Here is a 23699-nt window from a genome sequence, read left to right on the forward strand (position 1 = left end):
CAATCCTTAAAGCTGGGGGAGTATAATTTGTAAAGAGACAACACACTTCCCCAATTCAGAGCAGAGAATTAAACATGTTTTCTTTATTATTAATTTTCTCACCTCCATTTTATACAAGCTGGTAAACATCTAAGACTATCCATTAATATGTACTTGAATACGTGATATATATTTAAAAGAGATTTCTTATTCTTCCCAGTGATCTTATTTCCCTTCACATCAGATTTGAGAATTTCAAGTCATATTCATATATTCCTAACTGTTATCATCATGTCGCATGTCGGCAGATGGTGACATGATACTGCAAGGAGTCCTAACTTGTTGACAAACTGACAGCTGAAGGTCAAATCAACAAATGTGGATTACTAATTAAAATAACATAATTCGTCAAATGAATGTATTTATATGCCTTTTACATGAAACAGGCTAATTCTTATGTGATTTTAAATTAAGGGACAACTTTAACATGACTTACACATAAAAGTATGTCTAAACACACAACTATCGCTCAATAATAACAAAAAACCGTCAGGGTTCATTGAGGATTACGAAACTTTACTTGTTACATTGATTCTACTAGTCTAATTTATGCTTTGCTTTTTTAATGTTTTCTACCCACAATACAAATTATGTATCTTAAATGAGAATCATTAAACAGGCAGTCAAAAATTATTACAACAATGATAATATTTTGAGAAACCAGCCATGTGTTTCATTTGTCTTATTCCCTTGAAACAATTTTCACACGAATTCCATTCTTTGGGGCCATCGTGATGGTTGCCTTTAGCTCAAGAGGTACCTGAAAGAATTAAGACAACAATCATTGTTAAAAGTTACAGGGCACTAATTAAACCTTGCAAAAAAAACCTGGAGTAAGACACATTTTGTGAGATATCACTTGCATTTGTCTTCATCTACAATATAATTACACAAAGGGGTTAAAAAGTGATTCTAAACATTTTCTTTTAAATATTTTAGTCTGTTGATATTAGGGAGCAGAAATTATTAAAATTACCAAAGAAATGAAACCTTGGAGAGTTACCTTTGAGCTACAGGTCATGGGAAGTCTGCCATCACAACTACTAGTAGTTTTGCTCAATTGTGGAAAACTCTTTCAGAACTTTCAATGAAACCTTGGGCATCTACATTGGAGGTGTCAACGAAAAAATTGGCACGCAGTGAATTTTGCCAGGTTCCTGGGTGAAACTGCATTGGGTTACCACCTATGGCAGTGTTTCACCTAACTCGCTGTAACCTTCAACAACCTAAATACAGTGAAATTTATAAATCCTTGGCTGGTGTAAATTGAAAATTTTCATTTAAAAATGATACCTCAGTTTCTGTTGAGTGCTCAAACTTAAACCTCTTAAGAATGTGAACCAGGGCCATTTTAGCCTCTATGAGTGCAAATCTCATCCCAATGCATGAGCGTGGCCCTGTGCCAAATGGGAGGAAGCAATATGGGCTGCGCTGTTGTTTAGCCTCCTGAGAAAACCTAGTGAACATACAAATAAACATGAAAACATAGCCACGATTAACTTAAGTGAAAATACATCTAGATCAAATGGTTGTTAGTGAAATAACAATCATAATATCAAGCATGAATGAATCTTTTAAGATGCCAAAATAGAACCTTGTGATTTCTAGTGATTTTATCAATGCTCTGGAGGACTTGAGTTTGCTTTGGTGGTAGACAAAAGAAAAAAACCTGCTGCCATTTGTCTGTTTCATGCACTGCATCCTCCCCCCTTTCACTTCTGTAAGTGGCTGAAAATACATTTGGCTGCAAAATAGCCATCCATTAGAAATAAGAGATGATGATGAGAAAGAACGATATTAACTAAGGAACATTGCAGCTTTATTTAACAGTAGATTCTCCAGACTAAATACATGTATCTTATTAGACGTTTTGTTGTGTAGTATTGCTGAGTATTTTTACGTATTTTGACTTGCCCGATGGGATGAGTATTATGTAAATAATAATAGCCCTATGGGCTGAGTATCAAAATACGTAAAAATACTCAGCAATACTACTCAACAAAACATCTAATAAGATTTGACGAGCCCATAGGGTGAGTCAAAATACAAATAACGAGTAAAAATACTCAGCGATACTACACAACAAAATGTCTAATAAGTTATTTATTGTCCAACATACCAAACTGTTATTTCAGTGCGGGCAAATTTCATGGACATTTATTTACGAGGAGCGCATGACAGAAGTATGCGAAGCGGAACGGAATTGGCGCGTTGTTGTGCTGCTGTTTCTATTTTCTTCATTAAATAAAGAAATTATCTGGTCGGCAAGCTGTTTTTCTTCAATCGATTCATCTAATGAACTTGGATCTATATTTGCCAGCAATTCTGACTCTTTGTCGTCAGAAATATGATTCAAATTGTCCGCCACTTTTTTCCCGTAACTACAATCCAATTCTTTGCTTGCGCGATGTGAGAAAACCTGTTTAACCAGTACTACAATAGACGAGTACAAATACTGCGTGATATTTGTACTCGTCTATGGCGTTATTTGTACTCGTCTAGGTGTAGTTGGATAATAAATAAAAATATTGTGAAGACTTGATGTTTAAATCTTGGGCATGAAAGGGTTAATTGACTTGTTTGTATCACAGGTAGCCCAAGCTCTCTATATGAACCACACAAGGAACAATATGGCATATCAATTTATAAGGAACAATATGGCATATCAATTTATAAGGATTTGTATGGGATTTTCTACTATAGATCCATGGAGATAGTTAAAAGTGAAAATATTCAATAAAAATGGCTTAAATCAAGCTTACAGCTTAAATCAAGTTAAATCGGCAAAATAGTTACTAGATAGATAGATAGATAGATGTTTATTAAGAATACCTTAATAGCAGCTGGAAGCTGAATTGCAAAGGTGTACAAATTATGTAATAGAACTATACAATAAAATCAAACCTAAAACGGAACTAATTTACATATACAATTGTAATAAATGTTAGTTAAAATGTCTTGCGCTTGCTGGAATGAAAGTATCTCTGAACCGATTTGTTTTAAAGGAAACTTTAAATGGTCTGTGTCATTGTGACTCCATAAGTTGATCTCGGTTATCGAAAGGTAGTAAGTGGTATAAACAATCCAAGGGATTGGAGACAATGTTGTTAAAGAATTTTAAGCAAAGGTCTTCTCTCCGATCCCTTAGGGTTTTCAGCTCTAACAACTGAAGCACTTCTCTATTATGATTATCATAGCCATATATAATTTTCAAGGCTCTCTTTTGAACACGCTCTAAACTTAAGCTCAAATAATTGGGGAGACTATAATGGTAGACCTGACATCCATAAAGTAAGACAGATTGAATACAAGCAACATAAAAATTTACTAATTCTGGTGATGGTACCTTAGCTTACTTTAACTGAGTTAAAAAGTAAAGGCGCTTAGCGGCCTTTTTAATTGTCTCAGTAACACGGGTGTTCCACTTGAGGTTGGCTTGAAAATACACACCCAGTAATTTCACGACACTAACGGCACTAACCTTAGAGCCATTTATTTCTATGAGATCGTAGGAAGGAGGGGAGAGCACAAAGGAAACTCTTAGCTCATTACATTTTTTCAGATGGAGTTGAAATGAGTTGAGTGTTGACCAGGTAGCTACTTTGTTTATCATAGACTGCGCATTGCTAGGACCACCCTTGCTTATGATTTCATATACTGTCGTGTCATCTACATATTTTATACAATCACTGGCTGATGGTACTTTCAAATCATTTATCATAACCAAGAATAGCCACGGTCTCATTTGGGTTCCCTGCGGTACTCCTGCTCGGACTGATCCCACTCTGAGAGACAATCATGTATGTACGTACGTACGTACATACAAACATACATCATACATACATACATACATACATACATACATACATACATACCTACCTACATACATACATACATACATACATACATACATACGCTTAATTTATCCTCGGATTTCAGTGTAGCTTACAAGCTAGTATCTCTGATCCTAATTATTAATTTTAAAAGTTACAGCAAGAACAAGGCTAAAAAGATAAAAAAATAATTCATCATATAATAATATAATAACCATTAATATAATGTAATATTAATGTAATATTAACAGAAACCATGCACTAACAGTTTGCGCTTAAATTCACTACAATCTACAGTCTTTCTAAAGTGGTCAGGGAGGGAGTTCCAGTACTTAACAGATGAATAGCTAAAAGAATTTAGACCATATGTGGTTGTAAACAGCTTAGGAAGTGATAAAATATTGGTGCCCCTTAGGGAGTAAGCAGTAGATCTTAGCTTGATCAGTTGTTTCAAATAGCATGGATATTTATCAAGATGGAGACAGTTGAATATACAAATCATCATATTTTGTATCCTCCTGTTGGCTAAGCCACACACACCTGCCTTGTCTAAAAGATCATCATGTGCAAGTTTGACCCTTTGTTTCCTATCTTTTAAGAAAGGCTATTATCCAATTAATGATGTAAGGGTTGATGTTGCAGGTCGAGAGTTTCAATAGCAAGAGGCTGTGATCTATCAGATCTAAGGCTCTTCTACAGTCCAATGCAAAGATCCATACGGTGTTCCCCATTCCGTCTGTTACTTGCGCCTAATTGTGCATCAGATTTATCAATGCGTGCGCAGTGGATGATCCTGGAATACACCCAAATTGATCGGGTTCCAGGCATTTCAGAAGTGCTGGTTTCACATGTTCATGGACGACGTAGTGCTCAGCAATTTTGGACAACGTTGGTGTCAATGAAATAGGTCTCAAATCTTTCGCCGCATCCTCAACTACCTTTGTTTTGGGAAGAGGGGTGATGTTTGCACATTTCCAAATGTCCGGTAAAGTCCCTTGACTAATAGAGGAATTGATGATACAACAAAGGGGTTGAGCGAGCCCAGGAGCGAAGTCATACAAAACCCAGTTTGGGATATTATCTGGGCCCCCAGCTTTGGAGGAGATGACCGTACTAACTAAAGGCATTTGAAGGTAGCTTCCAGTGAAATAATGGGAGTTTTAAAACCTTCAGTGCTCACAGTTTCGTTATTATCTAAAAGTGGGTCAAACGAAGCTTGAGGTTCTAGCAGAGCTGTATTGATTTCATTAGCCAAGATCTTAAGGTTGATTGAGGTAGCTGGTTTACTTGCTCGGAGCTGATTTGCGACACTTGTAGATGTTTTGTTCATTCCACGTAACCACCTACATTCAGACCACCACATTTTAGGATTGTTTTCTGTCAAAACGCTGACTTTAGTGTTGTAATAAGAGCGTTTGCAGAGCTTCTGTTCCCTGTTTACTTTGTTCCGGTAGTAGTGGAACAATGGTTTGTCGTCTTAGTAATATGCTCTTCGACGGTGTGCTATAAGTGCCTTGAGTTTGGGTGAAATCCATGGTGCGTCGTTTTGGTGGAACTTGACTCGCTTTTTGGGAAGGATAGAATCTAACCCTATGTGAATTAGGTGACTGAAGTGAACATACTGTTCTTGGACGCTATCTATAGTGTCGATTAATGACCAGTCGAGCCCCGTCATATAACGACCAAAAGCCTGTTTGGACTCAGCATTCACAGCACATGTAGTAACCACTCTGTTTGCAGGAATATTGGCCTTCGATCTAATGTTTGGAAACAAACCAACAGTACAGTGATTGGATAGTCCGAAGGGCGGGAATGGAGAAGGTTTCTCGTAGTGTTCTGTAAGATTAGTTAACACTTTGTCGAGTGTACTATCCCCTCTCGTTGGAAAATGGACGACTTGCACGAGGCGGAACTCCTTAATAACTGGTGAAACATTTTTCCTGTTCCAGTCACCAGTGAGAATTACACCTGCACCAGGGATATCACTCTGTATCCTAGAGAGAGAATCCATCATGTAATCAAGGAGGGCTCATCTTTGGCAGGTGGTGGAGGATGGTATACTGTACCAATGATAAGGCAGCTATAGCCCCGGGGCAATTGGTTGGGCATGATCTTGGCCCATAAAATCTCAGGGCCCTCAGGGTCAGGGAACTCATAGTCCCGTAGAATTGAGAATTAATTTTGATGGAATCTTTTACATATAGAGCCACACCCCCATGTAGCCTGTGGGTCGTATCTTTGCATATGATGTTGTAGCCACTAATGTCAACTACGCTGTTATCAATAGAATCTTTCAGCCATGTCTCCGTTATACAACAACAATCAAACTTGTGGGTGTTCAAAAAAATATGAAGTTTGTCTATTTTTGGTGCCAAACTCATTACATTAGACACAGCTATTGACGGTACAAACTGCAAGGTGTTTTTGCTGGCGTCGATGCTTCTCTTAGGCTTGATAATAGCCTGATTATGGAAATTGACGGCTCTTTGTTCTGTGTAACGGCTGGAGGAGACACGTGTAGTTACTCTCACGGGAATTGTTGAAGGTCTCGGTAAAGAGTGATTATTGAACCGTAAAAATTCATTCAAGGTGGAAGAGTTATAGCAATTAACAGTTCTTCGTCTTGTGTAACTACTGGAGATGACGCGAGTAGTTGTTCTCATGGGAATTACTGAAAGCCCCAGTGAAGTGTGATTATTCGGCTGTGAATAATTATTCAAGGTGGAAAAATTGTTTGTTTCTGAAGAATATTTGCTTCAGCCTGTATTTACTTGTGTTTTAGTAAGTCTTCCAGACCGTTTCCCTCGGTACTTAAAAATTCCATCCGCTCAAATGTTCTTAAATAAAACTGAACGTCTCTCCTGAAGGCTGTAATTTTTCCAGAGTGACACCAGTTCATGCTGAGAGTACTGTAGGGTCATTGTTTGGCGAACTGGAGAACCAAGTTGCTGAATTAAACCTCGAGTGGCTCTCTACTGGCTACCAGTGGTGATAATAGATTGAGCAGGACTGGGATTGGTCGAAATATCAACGTATACCATGATGTCCAATGAAGGGTCGTGGCCAGGGATGACTAAAGAGACAAACCCGTGTTTAGTGTGCTTCTGCATTGGAACTCTTGATAGATGAAAACCATGTTTGACGATACAAGTGCATTTCTTCTTGAGTTGAACACCAGTGTGCAGGGGTTCCCACCTTGATTTAAAAGTAGCCTCGAAGGATAATAAATGGTTTAGAAATACAGTGCTTAAACAGGATAAAATAGTGATAGAAACTAGAGCTACTCTAAATGTGGCCGCCATGATTGGCGCTGAGAACTATATTATAAAATAACGACACCAGGAGCAAACAACACACGTATGGAAGAAAGAAGGTAAGCCATTTCTATTGAATAATTTCACTTTTAACTACCTCCATGGATATCTAGCAGAAAATCCCATACAAATCCTTTTAAATCAATATGCCATATTAGGTTCCTTGTGTGGTTCATGTAGAGAGCTTAGGCTACCTGTGGTTTGTATGTAATCACTACTCAGAGTACCTTTCTGGATCAAAGGTTTCTGGATCTGGCCAGTATTCTGGGTCACGGTGCAGATGATAAACAGGAAAGATCACCATCGATCCTTTTGCAAAATGCACATTATTTAGGGTGCAACTTTCTTTAACAGCACGGCCAAATCTGAATGGATAAAGGTTAAGTAAACATGAGGGAATTGGGTTTTAAAATTTCCCCTTAAGAGTTGTTTTAATTTCTTGCAAGGAGAGGCTCCAACAACAAAACTAAACCGAAACGGTTACTTACTCTTTTTCATCAAGAACTTTTGAATAATTCCCATCAGCACAGCATTCAAGTTATTCAAAGCAGAAAATATGCAACATAAACTGATTGTTTTCATAGTAACATAACATGATTAGGGGACAATTTATTTCTGCATGGTACATTTTAAAACAGCTGGATGGAAAATGTCTGTTGAAATCTGTTCTGATTACATGTAATTCAGGTTACAGTTACAACTGTCTGTAATAGTCATGACAACAAACTCAAGACTCAAAACTAGGAACCTGAAAACAGGAGGATAGAGACGCAACGCCTCGTTTAACACCATATCCAAGTACTCCAAGTTCTGGACTGTGTCATAAGCAGCATCCTTCTGTAAATAATGAGGTTCAAGCAGCTTGTTGGTGAGTCACTATTTTGATGCTTAACAAATAGATTCCATGTTGCCATTGATATTACTTTTTTGTTTAGTCATATATCACAAATGAAAAATGTGGTAAGAACAAAGAAGTGGAATTCAATGTGCAGCTGATTGCACATTTTCACATCTTCTGTGATCTACAAGTGAACAGACCCATGGTAATCTATTTATTTCATAAGCAAAATGTTGTTACCGTAATTTCTGGCCGTTTACCCACACAACCGATTACCCACACCAGCCAATTATTGCATAGGACGGAAAAAAAAGTCAACAGATTACCCAAACTGGTGGATAACCCGCACGTTAAAAGCAAAGAAAGTTTGTACAAAAAGGCTCTAGAATTCACAATGTTTCACACTCGACAGAATGCGACATTTGTGGCCACATTTTGTGCAAGCGATCATTTAATGCCATGTTGAACTGTTGATTTCTCAAAAAAATCGATATCTCTGGTTCTACTGGGCTTAACAAGTCCCTTAAAAGAGGAAAATTCTCTTCAGCTCAAGCTAATGTAAACTGGAGATTTGTTACTGATGCACCAGATACCCTTGGACTATTTTTGTCACCATCAAAGTTTTGTTTATACGCGTGCCGATGAAAATTTGTTCGTCACGCAAATTGTGTGTGAAATAAACTCGAGTCAGCATCATGTTTTCATGCCGCTTTGTGGCATTCTTGTTACAATAAAATTCATTTGAGAGGTGGAAATGCAGGTAGGTGAGAATTTTTTTTCAATTTAAATACCAGTAGCTTTTAAAATTGTCATATAACCTGCACCTTCCTATTACCTGCAGTGGCACATGTTTGAGGCAAAATCAACAGATTACCCGCGGGTAAATGGCCGGAAATTACAGTAATAGTGACATCATCTCTGTGTCCACCTCTAATCCATCATTTGTAAGAACCATTAAAAACAAGCACAATTTAGCTTATTATGTAATTAACAATTATTCCATGAGCGCATGTTGGATATGAGATGATAGATAGCCAATGAGGCGCTACGTGCCTCGTTGGCTATAATCATCTCATATCCAACAAGCGCGAGTGGAATAATTGTTTTACTAAAAACATTAAATTTAATATTAAATTGTACTAAATTTTTAGCTCCCTTTTAATTTTAAGCTGACGCGAACGCTTACCCTATTTGTAGATTATGGTGTATTGGCTCAAATACCATAATGGCTAAGCCAGTATTAAAAGTCTTGAATTGCATTGTCCAATGATCCAGTTTTTAATAATAAAGAATAGACCTTCTGAAAAACTTGTAGGCATGATTATATGTTTTTTTATAAGCTTACAAATCTGCTCAACCTTTCTTTTGAAAGAAACTTACTTTTTTACACATGCTGATGAGGCCAGGAAGGCCAATTTTAGTGCATCCAGAGGAACAAAATTAGGTAGCTAGTCCAAGATTTTGTACAAAAAGTCTCAGATTTGACAAGCTAAACCTGGTTAAGATATTATACTTGACAGGAATTGAAATTCAATGCTTAAATTCCATGAAAACTTCAGTGTCATAGGTTATTTAGTTTAACCTGGCTCATTTCCTTTAACCTCAAAATAACGTTTTTCACGCTAGCCTGATAAGTCATAAAATAAGGTTGATGTTAACTGTCCATCTGAAGCACTGCATCTGAGTTAAACCTTAACACAGTAATCATAAATAATAATCATGGAGACTTACCTCATCTCCAACAGCCCCATCAATTTCTTTAAACAGTTTCTCTTGCACTTCAGGGTTCAGAGCCAGACAATAGGTTGTGTAGGCTAAAGCATTGCTTGTAGTTTCATATCCAGCCAAGATGAAAGTGAAAGATTGTGAAATAACTTCACCATCCGTCAGTTTACTAACTTTTTTCCCTTCACTGTCTGTGACTTCTGCTTTCATCATCAACTCCAGCAAGTCTTTCCTCTACAACATTCAAAAGACCTCTTTAACTTGGTTTTTTTCTTCTCTTCATTTCATATGTGATGTTGAGGTTCAATTTCATATATATTGTAAGATTCAAATCTAATTTTTCTTCTCTTGAAACTCATTGTCTAGCACTATCACAACCCAAAAAGAAATGGAAAGTGTTACTATAACCAAAGATAAAATTGAAGCATCTCATAATTTTAAATCACTCTTTGCAACTCAGATACGATAGTAGTCTCATGGAACCCATCATTTTCAAGTCTACCTGTGCAGCTCCAGTTTCTCTCCTCTTTCTCATCACTTCTTGCGCAGTTTCAGCCAAAAACATTGCAGACTTTGCTCGTTCAGTACCTGTGGACTTCAGTATCAGCTTCATGACCAATTGAAACAAACCCCCAAGAAATGGAAACACCACTGCCAAAAAAGGTAAAAAATTTTTAAAAAATTGCACGAAAGAAAAGAAAAACATTGCCTCCAATACATATGCTCCCTTAGTAATTTAAAAAATCCAATTTTTTTCTTTTGTAACTGTTTAAATGAGATATGAGTGGAATGTTTAGTGTGTTATGGTCAATCAAATTGGAGATCAGGACATTTGGGTTCTCCTAAAAGCAATAGAATGGTTCTCTCCTGCCTGACTGCTTTGTTCTTCTTCATACAATAACATTCTAGTCTGAAATATTTCTTATGTCTGCAGTTTCCTGGGTTTCACAATACACACTTGCAATTGTTCATCAATTACTGCGAATCTAAATTCATTGATTTTTTACACATAGTTACTGAAGTGAACGGATCACACAGATGATTTACTTACTTAAAACAAATGAAAGAGGAGGCTGTTTAAAAAGAACCTCTGCATTTGAAGTGTACTGCTCATGAGGATCATTCTGTATGTCTGCCTGGACACCAAATGCTGTAGCCAAGATTACTTCCATGGTAAATTTTCCGTAAGTCCTTCAAGACATATTTATTTGATGCTTAGTAGCTAAGACTAAATGTCAGAAAGTAATTACTATTTTGGAAACTAACCCAATCTTTTTATAAACCCTCCTATACACTCTAAAGGACTCATTTTCTAACATATTTTTTTGTGGGGGCTAAGTTAGGACAGCAATATAACATCTTAATTAAAACTGGATCATGGACCAATACAAACTAACTTACAAACTGAATACAAAGTGAGATTTCCTACTCAGATTTCCAAGTCAATTCTCTGTTAGCAGTATTGCCAATACGACTTAGTGTGCCCTTTGTACAGTGGAGTGGACAACATTGGAGAAAATGGAGTTATTAAACTTTGACAAGTCAAAAGGAGGGTACAAGCTCCTAAGCAAGAGGAGGAATGCAGAATAATACATGTAGATAAACACATTCATGTCATTTACAACCCCCAGTCAGTCCCACCCAGAGAGGAGGACATACTGCTGCACAGCTTGATAGTGAGACAATTGCATTTGAGCTTGTCTAAGACAGAGTACTACATGTACCTCCACATGTCCACTATCTCTCCTGTCTTAGCAATTTGTTCAAGCTTTTTGCACAGTGTCTTAGCTGACTGCTGAACCAAAGGGGTAACCTATAAAGAAAAAAGAAGCAGTTCATGTCCAACTTCAGCACAAAATGCAAGATGGTGTTAGTGTCTAATGACAAAAATTCATAGATTCTGAAATGATCTTTACATTTATATTTTCAAGAGGATATCATCCTTTTTTGTTGGTGAACATAAAATGTAGATATTATTGAGGGAAACTGGATACCACTATATCCAATTTTGCCCTCCGACTAGAGATGGCACAAACCTGCTTTAGTTTCAGAGCACTGAATGTTGGAGTGATTGTAACACGGATTCTTCTCCATTCTTCATCTTCAAGTGCTATCAAGCTCTTGTTATCAAATACAGACTGACTTCCTATACTCTGCAAACACATTTCAACACAGAACATAGCATGAATCAGAACTGACAAAACCAGTATTGACTGTTGGAATTTTCAGTGAAATTAACCAACAGATCAAAATAAACACTCAATTTATTGTAATAATACTTAGTCCAGCTTCAATATGACAATAAATATGTTTATCATGTACTTACTGTGAGTGGTCGGTTAGGGAATTTACTGAATTCTTTCACAGTTATCTGTTTGATTAGATCAACATCTGTGATTAAATATGCTGGCATACGACCAAAATAACACCTGTAATTATAAATATATATATTTTAATCTTCATTGCATCCATTCTGAAATGGCTCTTGTAACTTAATGGTTGGCTGCTTTGCATTATATCTGGTTTTTCCTGTCAAAACTTCATCTGAATTCTAATGACAAAAGCAACCATATAATTTTGCCCCAGCCTTTGAGAAAATCTATTAATTTGAGAAATATCACATCTTTATCCAGGAACTCTATACCACACAGTATACTACATTTTCTCCAAATGAGTTTGATAATATTAACAATAACTAGAAGCCCAAATTACTTATTAAATGTATGATCACAAATGCTTATAACTTGGTCAAATATAATATATAATTTACAACAGATTAATAAGTTTAAAACAGGGACTATGTCAGCTACTTGCAATGTTTCAAAAAAAAAAACCTACTCATTCAACCTTTCCTAATAGAGGTCCTGGTATAGTGTTTGTCCAAGAAAATGTAGGATTTTGTCTGTATGTAGCACAGAAAAAGGATCTTCTATAATATCTGGGCCAGGCCCAGATCCATGGCATCATCCTCTCCAAATCCTGCTGTATTTGACTTACCCTGCGACTCTTCCATACTTTTCAGCAACTTCTTTTTCAAACAAAAATGGTTGAGAGCGCTGAAATCAAAGCACATAACAAATGACCGACTAATAATTACATCACATTTCATTTTTATATTTACACAGTGCAGACTTCTATGTAGATATATTCAATTGCACTAAACAGTATCGTAAGGTTGAGACTGGACGTCAGCATTTTTATCAGGTGCCTCTGGCAGCCACTTTAGTCCATATAGCGATCTCACCTTCCCACCCATCCCACCCTGGGGAGGACATCCACTACACAGTAATCTTGTGCATGGGAAATTTACGTCTCCTACCCCAAACTCTGCAGGAGATGGAACCTACGGCTTTACGTCTTATCCGAGAAGACGAAGCAATGTCAGTGAAGTGTCTTGCTTAAGGACACAACATCATGCCCCAGCCAGGACTTGAACCAGGGCCAACTGACCCAGAGTCCAGCGCACTGACCACTGGACTACTCACTTCTAAAACCTATCAGTACCACTCATCAAAAATATGCTTCAGGGATACTATCACGCTAACCTTACTTCACACAAACTCAAATAAAAGTCCAAAAACTCAAAACTGAAAAGACAAAATGAACTATCAAATGCTTGCTGTTTGGGAATTCATGATGTTTAGATATTTGATGAATCATTTTCTAAAGTTCTTAATACCTTGCTTCCTATCTGAGGCAGATTTCCCAAAAATGGCCATGGTGTAGGACCGGGTATGCCCAGGTTTTTAAAGAAGGAAAAAGGTGCCATACCATACCTAAAACAAATAATATTTTGATATTCTGCTTTAAAAATTGGAGAAAAACTTGCAATTTTGTTTGAAGCTACCACCTATCATTCTAACAGCAAAGAAAGAAAAGGTGAAGTCAAGCGCATGCATGTCATGCAATCAGTCCGAGTAGGAGGCTAATCCAGATCTTTGAATTTAGAAAATGCAGGTTTTTCAAAGTATGTAGGGGTCAGTGACATTTATAACCCTACCCTGAGCAAGTCAAGTTCAACGTTTTTAATAAACAGCACTGACACATTTATGAGATGACTAGCAATCTAGCTGAACACATGTTCAGAAGAGACACAAAACGATAGTCTTTGCTGACAAAATTCCTGGTCACTAAATCAGTTTTACCAGTACATTGGGGGGGGGGGGGGGGGGACAATAAGGTCAAGAATTATGTGCACTTCAAGACATTAGACAAGATCTTGCACAAATATAAATTAACATGGCCTGATTCCCTGATGAAAACAGTCCATAAGCAAGTAAGACGCTTTGTTGGCATCCCACAGCTAGAGCTATTTTGTATTACTCCCAGCAACAAAGCTGAGAGGTCAAACCATTTGGTAATTTCGACTTTCGGATAAGCCACGATGCACACACCGTGCGCCCCTCTTAAAATTTTGCGCAAGCATTGTTTAACTTCTCTTGGGAAGATTTCAGGCACCGAGGGAGATTGTAAGAATTCGAGTGCCGAATTCTGGAGGGCAAACGAAGTTTACGAAATCACCGATCAATTACCAAGTCGTCGTAAGTTGACGAACAGGCCTTGGAGGTTCAATTTCCAAGTGGGGAGCAGGCAAATGATGCTTACCCTGTATAACTACTGATTCAATCGATTTAAGAACTTCAAGTTTGCTATCATAAGACACGTTATGAATTGCTTTTGCTTGTAGCTGGAAAGGTCAACAAAGCAAATTAGTAACATGCATAAAGATTAATGCACGACTTTCGACTTCGTCTATCAGATAAGCGAGTAACTTACCAAGCGAGCAGCAAAACGATTCCAAGGACTAATGCAATCCATAAATGTTCAAATTCTGCAACGTTTTGAATAAAATCCATCGTCACAACACGGTGACCTTGCCCTGACCTGGAATGACGACGCGTAGTTACAGTGCTATGCTAACTCTGTAATGCGTCAATCAATTCAAATTTCAGAGACACGGGCTGAGTCAATCCGTTGTGTTTTTGGGCAAGACGCGCTCACAGTGCCTCTCTCCACTCGGGTGTATAAATAGTTGTCAAGGAAGCCCGGGGGAGGGGGGGGGGACTTGAACCTTGCCTGGCTGAGGTAAGAAATTTGAACAGGAAATGTAAAGTCTTTCCACCAGAGGGCAGGTACCTGAGCAGAGCACTAGTGTTTCATCCTTAACTATAGACTGAGGTGTCTACACATAAGGTAAATAGTTCACTTGCGCGCGCGAATGGCCCAGAAGAAGAGGTCTACAAGGTCTAGGATTTAAAGTTTGGTCAATGTGTAGAAGTCACGGTCCCTGATTTCGCATTTCACAAAAAAATTGGGTTTGCATTTGAACACAATTTTTACCCTGAGGGAGGGAAACTGAACAAACCAATCTTCAAAAGTTCAAATGCCAAGGGGGTTGTTAAAGCTTCGAACCAATCGACGCCAAGAGAATATAAACTATCATTTCAGAAACCATGAATTTTTTCATGAGACACTTGCACCATCCTGTATTTTGTGCTGAACTTGGACATAAACTGTTTATATTTTCTTGTCGACTCATAATTCTTAGGCAAGAAGGTGCGTGACGTTTTTACAACTGTGTATATGTCACGCGTGCGCTAACACGCGGAGCCAGCTTTGCGAAACCACAGGTAACTCGCGCGAGGTATCTTGAAAAAGCTGCAAACATAATTTAATTAGAAAATTGATGATCCATCGCAGTCCTCAAAGTAAAGGTATCATAAATTTTCTTTTTCTGACTCCATGCCAGGGGATGTGGAAGCAAAGAAAGCTCGAGAAACGGATCTACCCCTTCTAGGTATCTAAATGAATTAACCAGACTGTAATACGCTGTCCAATTCATTTCTTCGCAAAACTAGAGATTCTGGCAAAGTTTCATTCTGATTCTTTCTCAGCCACCTGTAAGGCTGCTACAAAAACACCTGTTGGATTGTCACGCAGTATTCGTAAGGAAGAATGGCAAGGTGAGTGTTAAAGGTCTGCAATCTGGCCGTCAATATAAAGAATCTTTTAGATTAATTGATTATCTCTGCAAGGCAAATCACTCTTAGCTACTGAAACTGATCTACGGTCGATGGCGTTGTTAGGTATGAAATAGCAAAGCCTTGTTTACCATTTTTTTGGAAGTGATTCAAACAGTTTATGTTTGTTTCAGCAGCAGGTACTTTGGACCAATTCCAGAGAATATTATTTGCAAAGCCAAGCGTTCTCTTAAGACTTAACAATGGCACAGAAAAATATCAAACCTTGTAAATAAGCGGGAAAAAAAATAAGCTCGATAACTTTTGGCGAACTTAAAAACAAGGACAACTCAGGTATCTTTTCCGCGGAAATTGGTCTCCTGAACACAATTGGGAGCTACCACACTCACTGACAGTACACTTAAAACGTTTTCCATAAAAGAACCCCAAAATTACTTATTCCGAAGGATAAATAGGATAGCATTAATTTTTAAAAAGCCTCAAAGTTGTAGCGTCTTACACGTACTCCGAGAAGATCTACGGCAATGGACACACAACTTGAAGACGAAACGCCCTCAAAGGGTTGTATCACCCTGTGCTTTGAACGTATATTTCAAAAGTTGATCGAGTGCACGCCGAAATACATGTACTTCATCTTGGCCGCTGATGGTTGAACTGTAGCAAAATCGCCTTTGTTAAACAGCTAGTTTACTTTGAGCTTTGAGTTAAAAGGAACCTTTGGAAGTGAATGCAGCTGTCGCGGCTAAACCGTGTAGAGAAAATCGTTATCAACAATGGCCTTACGACTTCACAACACGAGACTACTTGATGGCGGAATCTGTTGTTTTAATTTCATCTTTGAGGAGTTTTCCAACATTGGAGCGAATGTGTATTCGAGGCCCTTCTTTTTTGCCGGATCTCGGTGGCGTTTACAAGGTGGAGTAAAGGGAGGACAGTTTGGCGTATTTCTCCGCTGGCATGGAGGTGGTCAGCACACGGATAAAGTTAAATGCAAAATCCGTTTCTCTGTGGAAGTTATCAACAACAGAGACCCTTCAAGCTCTGTGCGAGCTGGAAATATGACCGAGTCAGATGAGTTCCCAAAAGTAGCCTTCGGCATCGGCTGGAGCAAGTTGCTTCCAGTGGAAGAAATCGAGAGGCCAAATTCGGGCTTTTTGGACGATAACTCTTTGTTCCTGGAAGTCAGATGTTGTATGGTGCACTTTTTATTTGAGGATAAATTGGTGATCAATTTGTCATCTCGTACTAGTTATGTGTCCAGTTCAAAGTTTTCTCTGTATGACGAAGAGTGGTACCTGGTATTGTATCCTAAAGGAGAACCCAAGAATGACAATTCTGTGAGCCAAAAACAAGAGCATGCTTCCGTGTATCTTCACAGAGAAGAACCAGGCGTGTTAAGATTCAAAGCTACTTATTCCATATTCGTACGAGAAAGCCGCGAAGTTCAAGTGAGCCATCATTTTTGCAACAACAACGCCAGCATAGCATTTGGCATTGAGAAATTTGCTCGCACTAAAGATCTTAAGGCTGTCTCTAAGGGAGGCTTGGTTTCCATCGGGGTCAAAATCACCTCCATTGAGCCTTATTATTACTTTGGGTTTGAGACACAAGGTTGGTCGCCTCCTAACAATCTTGGAGAAGGATGTTCTATAAACGACGTGTTCCCTTTGTTTCTAAAGCCGTGCTCGGATGACAAGAAAATGTTAGATTTTAGCCTGGTGTTCGACCCCGGGCCAAAATTTGAACATGCAGAACTGGAGGACAGCGCTTACTACATGAAGATCCTTTGGAGCGTCAATGTGGTGTGCATTAAAGATTTCACCAGAAGTGTAACCGTCAACTCTTGGGATATTGCTGGTCAGAGCGCTTTCTGTTACAGCCAGGATGAAATGACGATGAATACAACTCTGAAGCTAAACGAGGTATCCTTCTGTTCATTTACTAATCATAAATGTTAAAGCCACTCTTGTACCCCTCCTGCGGTTTTTTTTTTTTTAAACCATAGGACTGGACGTCAATGCATTTCGATTCCGATAATTGTATTCCTGCCACTTGATCTTGTGCGTATCGAAAACCGTTTAACTTATATTATCCCTTACTTGATTTTGCTTCATTATAGAGTAGACTTTTCGTAACACTCTACTTCACTGCATTTTTCTTAATCTTATAAGCGTTCTTTTAAACTTCATAAAACCATGGAAGGAGGGGGGGGGGGAGGGGAGAGAAATCAGTCCAAAGTGAGCGGAGAAAACGATCTCAAAAACCAAACAATATTTGTTTATTTCTCTTTCACCTAGGTGTTAAACCCCTATAGTCCGTACTTGGATGACGAAAAGAATTTGGGTGTTCGCTTAGTCATCGTAAATGCCAATGAAGTTTACGATCCACTTCTGATAAACTCTGACAAACACAGCGTGGCAAAGTTGAGAGAAATGAATGCGCAAACAAAAGCTGCCGTGGAAAATTTCTGGTAAGATAAATGTGGGAGGAAAATCTTTAAATAGAAGAAATCGACTGTTTTTATTCACCACAACTTAAGAAAAAAATTGAGAATGACCTGTTGTGAAGTTTATTTATTCATAAAATGAAACAACTGTGGTGGAAGCAGATAATTAAATGCATATTCAATCAACTGTTAGTTACAGTATCAGGTGGATTAGATAACAATTATTGCCATCTACCTGCTTCCTAGGAAGGATCAATTAGACGAAGTGTATTCTGAGAAAGATAGAGTGATAGCTGACAAAGAAGAAGAGATCGCAACCAAAGAAGTGGAACTTAACCAGAAGGAGGCAGCTATCCAGGCACTAGAGAACGAGATTACTGAGAGTAATGAGTACCTGGCAGAAATTGAGAGCACTGTTGATGAGGTACGGCAAACATCTCTGTGCTGTGAGCTAAGAGCATCGACGAAAAAGAACAACACTTACCACTCTGTTTTTCTATAAATTATTTAAGGGAAATAATGCTGGTCTATACTCAAACGAAAAACACACGCGCTCCCACACTAGAGGCGTGTAAATACCATGATCATACAGCAACTGAACAACTTGAAGGATCGGTTTAAGTACTTTCCTCTAATGAAAATGTTTCCATCTTATGATCTTTTGGCTTTTTCTCTAAACAGATTGACGGAAAGAAAGTGAGCAGTATAAAGGATCTCGTACAGGAGGCTCAACCACATGAAGAAGAAATTTCTAAACAAGAAGAAGTTGCAGAAAAATTGAAAGCATTTTTAATGGTAAGTCAGTGCTCATGAATAAAGACTTTCTTTGAGAATCAGAACACTTGACAAATGAAATACTCAATTTATCTTGATTCCAGTCGTTTTCTTAAGCACAAGTGAAACATTCTTAGTAAAAGGGCTACAGAATTAATTTCTGATTTTATTAACAAACAGGATAGCCTCCCATTCAGTGTCAGCCGAATTTTAGTTGTTGGAGCAGCAGGACAAGGAACAACTATCAAAGGATACAAGGAACTAGAACTGGCTGTGTTTGTCAAAGGTTTAGTACATGTTTGAATTCTCCTTATAATGGTCACAAGGAGTCTGTCCTTTGAGAATTTCACAATTTTACCACCAATCCCCTTTCAGTGTTGAAAACTGAGCTATTTACAAATCTCTGACCTCAACCCCATGCAAAGGACAAGAGGGTTTTCATTTGATAACTGTAACAGAGCAGAGGCTATGCAAAATGAACTGATGAAGTCCAATTCACTCACTAGATCTCCCCAGAACAGAGCATAAGAGTTGGTTGCCAGCCATAGTTTTCACTATTAAGACCCTGCTGAAACAAGAAGGATCTAAACCAACTGAGAGCACAGATGAAAACCAGAAGAGTTCATCACTGCCTCCATGTTCAGACTTTGTGACAACTTCGGCCTCTGTCAAGTTCAAATGTGACAGTGTGGATGTAACACTGGACCCAATCAATGATTGGGAGCAAATGGGGGGATACATTGGGTTATATAAACAGTGCTTTTCCCAACCAGCAGATGCTCAGCCATTGTAAGTACTGGTACACCCACAGGAGTGGAAAAAGTGGCCCCTCCATTTGGGTGTCACTATTGCAACTATAAAAACAGCCCCTGAATTTAGATGTCCTTAGAATTATGGTAACTGGTTCAAAGGTTATACAGTGCAACCATCATTTAGGAAACTCATTTGAGACTAGAAAAATTGGCCCTCTCATGTTGCATAATCAGCAATTCACTCTGCCATTTAGATTTATCACAACAGAATCGTTGCTAATTAGTGTATATTGTAGTGTGACCGTAATTATATACAAAATGCCCGTAATTATATACAAAATGCCCGCAGGTATAAAACACGTGAATTTTGACTCCACATTTTTATTACTTGGATTAGTGTGTGCGCGAATAAAGAATCTTGTGTTTTACAGAACCGAGTAGTTAACATCTCATTCAATGGACACACTCAGAACTAGAATAATGGAGCACTTTCATCTATTTTTATATTTATCTAGCTTATTTATGAGAGGATCAAGGATGCAAAACATTTGCAGATTTAATCATGATAAAAGACATTCCAGAAAAATTTAGGTGATCAAACCTTTGTCTTTGTATGAAAACTTATGTAAAGATTAGCATACTTGAAAGCCAATATGTGTGTCAGATATCTTTTTTTCTTTCTCTTGTTTTCATTAGTTATAACATCTCTGCCTGTGAAAGACAAACAGAATTTATTGCTATGCAGAATCCAAAGGTATTTACATCGACATCCACATCTACTTTATTACTCTTCAACGCTATTACACATCAAGAAGAGATAAAAGAATAAAAATATAAAAATACAAACATAGCTAATAAAAATAATAAATGAATAAGATATGTAATTAACAATATAGCTATGCTTAAAAAAAAAAAAAAAAAAAAAAAAACTTAGAAAAATTTTGTACTGCAAAAAGCTGAATAATTAAGTGATCTAGTTCCAGGTAATAAACAGTTCCAGTCCCTTATAGTTCTCGGAAAGAAACTATACTTGTAGTAGTCATGATGTACAGGTGGTTGAATTGTTTTGAATTGTACAGGTGGTTGTATTGTTTAGACAGAGATTCTAAGCAGAGTTTTTCTTTATCTCTCTTTGACTTTACCTCAGTATTCAAACAACTTTACACTCTTTTAAAGGCTTCAGAATATGGCATCTCTATGACAACTCTGTGGATTTTTTTATCCCTGCTTTTTGGCATCACTGAAACCTGAAAATAAATTGTATTTAGATAATGGAATCCCCACTCTGATAAAAGATTTCGCTTGGAAAAAAAAAAACAACAACAACAAAAAAAACACCAATGTTTCCATCTCTACATTTAGTGCAAGGACTTGATCCGTATTGTCAAGGTGTGGAGTAATAGTGTAGCCTGGCGGAATACCTCATCCACACCCAGTCAGTACTTATTGTGTCTGCTAGTCACAGCAGCTTATCAAGTGGTTCATGAGTAAGTATTTTAAAATTTCAAGTTCAAAGTTCAAGATGTTTCAGGATCAAAAGATCAATCAATATAGAATGACACAAACATACAAACTCTTGAGTGAGAAATTGAGCAAGTTACTGATAAGAGTTCCAATAAAAGAAAATTTGCTAATTCTATACCTGCAGTGCTTAGTATACCAAACAAAAGTTATTGAAAAGTGATTATACAATGGGTCCTTGAACATCCTAGTGAACACAAGTTAAAAGTTTGTCCCTCTTCAATCTGATAAATATCAAAATGCAAAGTGGTAGTGAAAATATTTGTATATTAATATGTTATGTGCTCCTATGTTGTTATAATGCGATGATTGGATTCTGAAGGGGAGGTGAACAGTCCCAAGCAGTAAGAGCAGACAAGGATGTTTTCTTGGAACTTGCTGACATGGTTGGAGATGAATCTTTGGAGTAAGTTTCTGTTTCCTCCAATGAGAGCATGGGCTCTTAATTAAAATTTTTGCTGAAGGGGGATACTTATTAGAGGGGGTGCTTAATCAAGGGGAATGCTCCTGTACTGATTCTGCTGTAGTTGAAGCTTAAAAAATTAGAAAGAAAGTGGCAATATAAAACAGGTTTTTGTTATATCCCTACTATTTAAGACAGTGAGAGAGAAGGGAGTGCCTACTTGATGGGGATGCTTGTTTGACATTATAGCCTCTGGGTGGGCACCTATTTGGAGAAGGGTGTCTATTAGAGCATGGTCACTTAAGCAAGGAAATACCATAAGTCCATAATTTTTAAGAAGAACATTATACATTGCATAATGTCGAGAGAGCCAAACAACAGTGTTTTTCAAAATTTATATTGTCTTTCTTCAAATTAATATTTCAAATTATATAATAAAAATGATACACATTCTTTGGAAATGTGGCCTTCCTTCAAATAACTATGAAAATGGTAGAAGGTTCATGCAGAGGTCACTTACAAGGATGCCACTATACTTCAGTGCTTAGAGCCTTAAGCCAGGGGTACTTTAGAGGAAAGCAGTCCATCATGGCTTAACAGTGCATATCATTTTTGTCACCTTGCTTGGACTTTATTTTTTCATACAAATTTCTTCTACTAGATTCAGAGAGACACCTAGACTCTAGGGTGTTTTTCTTAAACACCTTAGCCTTAAAGAATTTACACTTGAGTCATCAAATAACTTAACATTTCATCCCTCCATTAGTTAAGTCAGTCAGTCCGTCAGTAGATTCTCAGTTAGCAGACAGTGAGTTCTGTAGTCACTCAGGCGCTCATGGACATTTATTAGGTAGTCTGTCATCCACCTACCTATCCCGCCATTCATTCAATGATTCACTCTTTCAGGGATAGTTCTGACTTAATAGTTTTCATCTGATTTTATGCAGAGTCTACTGGAATGAATATTACCTGGCAGAAGAATATCCCAGGGAAAATTATCCAGTTCCATTTCAGTTCCCCATTGTTCAAGACCCTGCCATTCCAACACATAATGTGGCATCTGATGGACTGGAAGACTGGGCACAATTCAGGAGAGAACTGTCAAAATGGGTTGCAAAATTAACTCTTTAGTACTCTACAATGATATGTTGTAACATTATTTAATGAATAAGCACTGTAAATGTTTTTGTTATCTTCAGAAATATAAAGTTGGAGGACTGCATGTGGTAATTAATGCTGACCATGAGTTGACATGAAAAAAAAATCTGTATCCTTAAGAAATAAGAGAAAAGCACCTAATAAGGAAATACTTTGCTTCAAAAAGCTTTGCCATAGTACTTTGTGGTTAAACCCTCAAGGAAAGAATTCTTTTATAGTTTCGAGTGATAAGAAAATAAATACTGAAAAGACAGTAATAAAGATGACTAGGGCTAAAAAACGTCTTAAATTATTTTACCTATGGATTTCATTCAAAGATTGTTCACTATTAATAACACCACTTATACAGTGAACACAAGGGTAAAAAATTAAATAAAGCAGCACAGTAACTCTACATTTAGTACAACAGATTACTTTTACCATTGTAATTCAGGGCCTTCTTCTAGTAAAAAAATTTCGTTTTTACAAAGACGTGTGTCTACTTGATAAAATTGTGATTCCTTTATAGATAAAGTATTGAAATAATTATGAATTTATACTGCCTTGCAATCTTTCTCATTATTTCGGTTTAAGAATTTTGATGGCTGATTTATTTAATAAAAGGCTTTTCTTTTGCTGGTTAACAGATCTTATACTTGAGAACTGACATAAAACTTCCCGATTCGTGTAATTATTGAGTGGCAAAACAGCATCCAAATTCATTTCTCTTCTACATCACTTCTCATAACTGTTATATGACGTAGTCTTTGGGGCTTCCCCCAGAAGGCCTGGGGAGTTATTACATGCATGGCTGCGTTTACTGTCGTTCGTCTCCTTGAGTATTGCCATCTTCTATAGTGATAAACAATAACGACCACATTTTGATAAAATATTTCTTCTCCAAATGGATTGAACCCAAAAATTTCTTCCCCCCAA

General features: G+C 37.5%; 2 protein-coding genes across 5 annotated transcripts; one reads left to right on the top strand and one right to left on the bottom strand.

The window, feature by feature from the left end:
• Positions 1–54: 54 nt before the first annotated feature.
• On the bottom strand, positions 55–14749 carry LOC111326142 (cytochrome P450 3A14). 2 transcript variants are annotated; one of them, XM_022930079.2, is made up of 14 exons: positions 14526–14664; positions 14355–14436; positions 13429–13525; positions 12747–12805; positions 12076–12178; positions 11786–11902; positions 11474–11562; positions 10801–10940; positions 10252–10400; positions 9756–9983; positions 7935–8023; positions 7414–7551; positions 1333–1495; positions 55–799 (listed from the first exon to the last, which is right to left on the bottom strand). In XM_022930079.2, exons 3-14 carry the CDS (start codon positions 13516–13518, stop codon positions 722–724), a joined length of 1443 nt encoding a protein of 480 aa, XP_022785814.1. In that variant the 5' UTR covers positions 13519–13525; positions 14355–14436; positions 14526–14664; the 3' UTR covers positions 55–721. The 2 variants fall into 2 exon arrangements, with proteins under 2 accessions (XP_022785814.1, XP_022785813.1); XM_022930078.2 differs by lacking the exon at positions 14355–14436 and having other exon boundaries at positions 14526–14749.
• A 59-nt stretch (positions 14750–14808) lies between these two features.
• On the top strand, positions 14809–23407 carry LOC111326140 (uncharacterized). Of its 3 annotated transcripts, XM_088742810.1 has the most exons (12): positions 14809–14942; positions 15499–15712; positions 15907–17652; positions 18028–18200; positions 18423–18600; positions 18858–18971; positions 19131–19236; positions 19457–19739; positions 20399–20456; positions 21065–21189; positions 21546–21629; positions 22574–23407. In XM_088742810.1, exons 3-12 carry the CDS (start codon positions 16504–16506, stop codon positions 22755–22757), a joined length of 2454 nt encoding a protein of 817 aa, XP_088598936.1. In that variant the 5' UTR covers positions 14809–14942; positions 15499–15712; positions 15907–16503; the 3' UTR covers positions 22758–23407. The 3 variants fall into 3 exon arrangements, with proteins under 3 accessions (XP_088598936.1, XP_088598934.1, XP_088598935.1); XM_088742808.1 differs by having other exon boundaries at positions 15499–17652; XM_088742809.1 differs by lacking the exon at positions 14809–14942 and having other exon boundaries at positions 15035–17652.
• Positions 23408–23699: the final 292 nt, after the last annotated feature.

Source organism: Stylophora pistillata, chromosome 13 (genome assembly GCF_964205215.1).
Source record: "Stylophora pistillata chromosome 13, jaStyPist1.2, whole genome shotgun sequence".
Classification (NCBI taxonomy): domain Eukaryota; kingdom Metazoa; phylum Cnidaria; class Anthozoa; order Scleractinia; family Pocilloporidae; genus Stylophora; species Stylophora pistillata.

Bases quoted from the DNA above. Each gene is read 5' to 3' on its own strand.
- LOC111326142 (XM_022930078.2), bottom strand. From the start codon at position 14,605: ATGGATTTTATTCAAAACGTTGCAGAATTTGAACATTTATGGATTGCA. The intron at 10,401-10,800 runs GTAAGTAAATCA...CTTTTTTGGCAG, and splicing joins TCCTCTTTCATTTGTTTTAA to TGGTGTTTCCATTTCTTGGG. The intron at 7,552-7,934 runs GTTCCTAGTTTT...TTATCCATTCAG, and splicing joins CTCTATCCTCCTGTTTTCAG to ATTTGGCCGTGCTGTTAAAG.
- LOC111326140 (XM_088742808.1), top strand. From the start codon at position 16,504: ATGGCCTTACGACTTCACAACACGAGACTACTTGATGGCGGAATCTGT. The intron at 18,972-19,130 runs GTAAGTCAGTGC...ATTAACAAACAG, and splicing joins AATTGAAAGCATTTTTAATG to GATAGCCTCCCATTCAGTGT. The intron at 19,237-19,456 runs GTTTAGTACATG...TTCACTCACTAG, and splicing joins ACTGGCTGTGTTTGTCAAAG to ATCTCCCCAGAACAGAGCAT.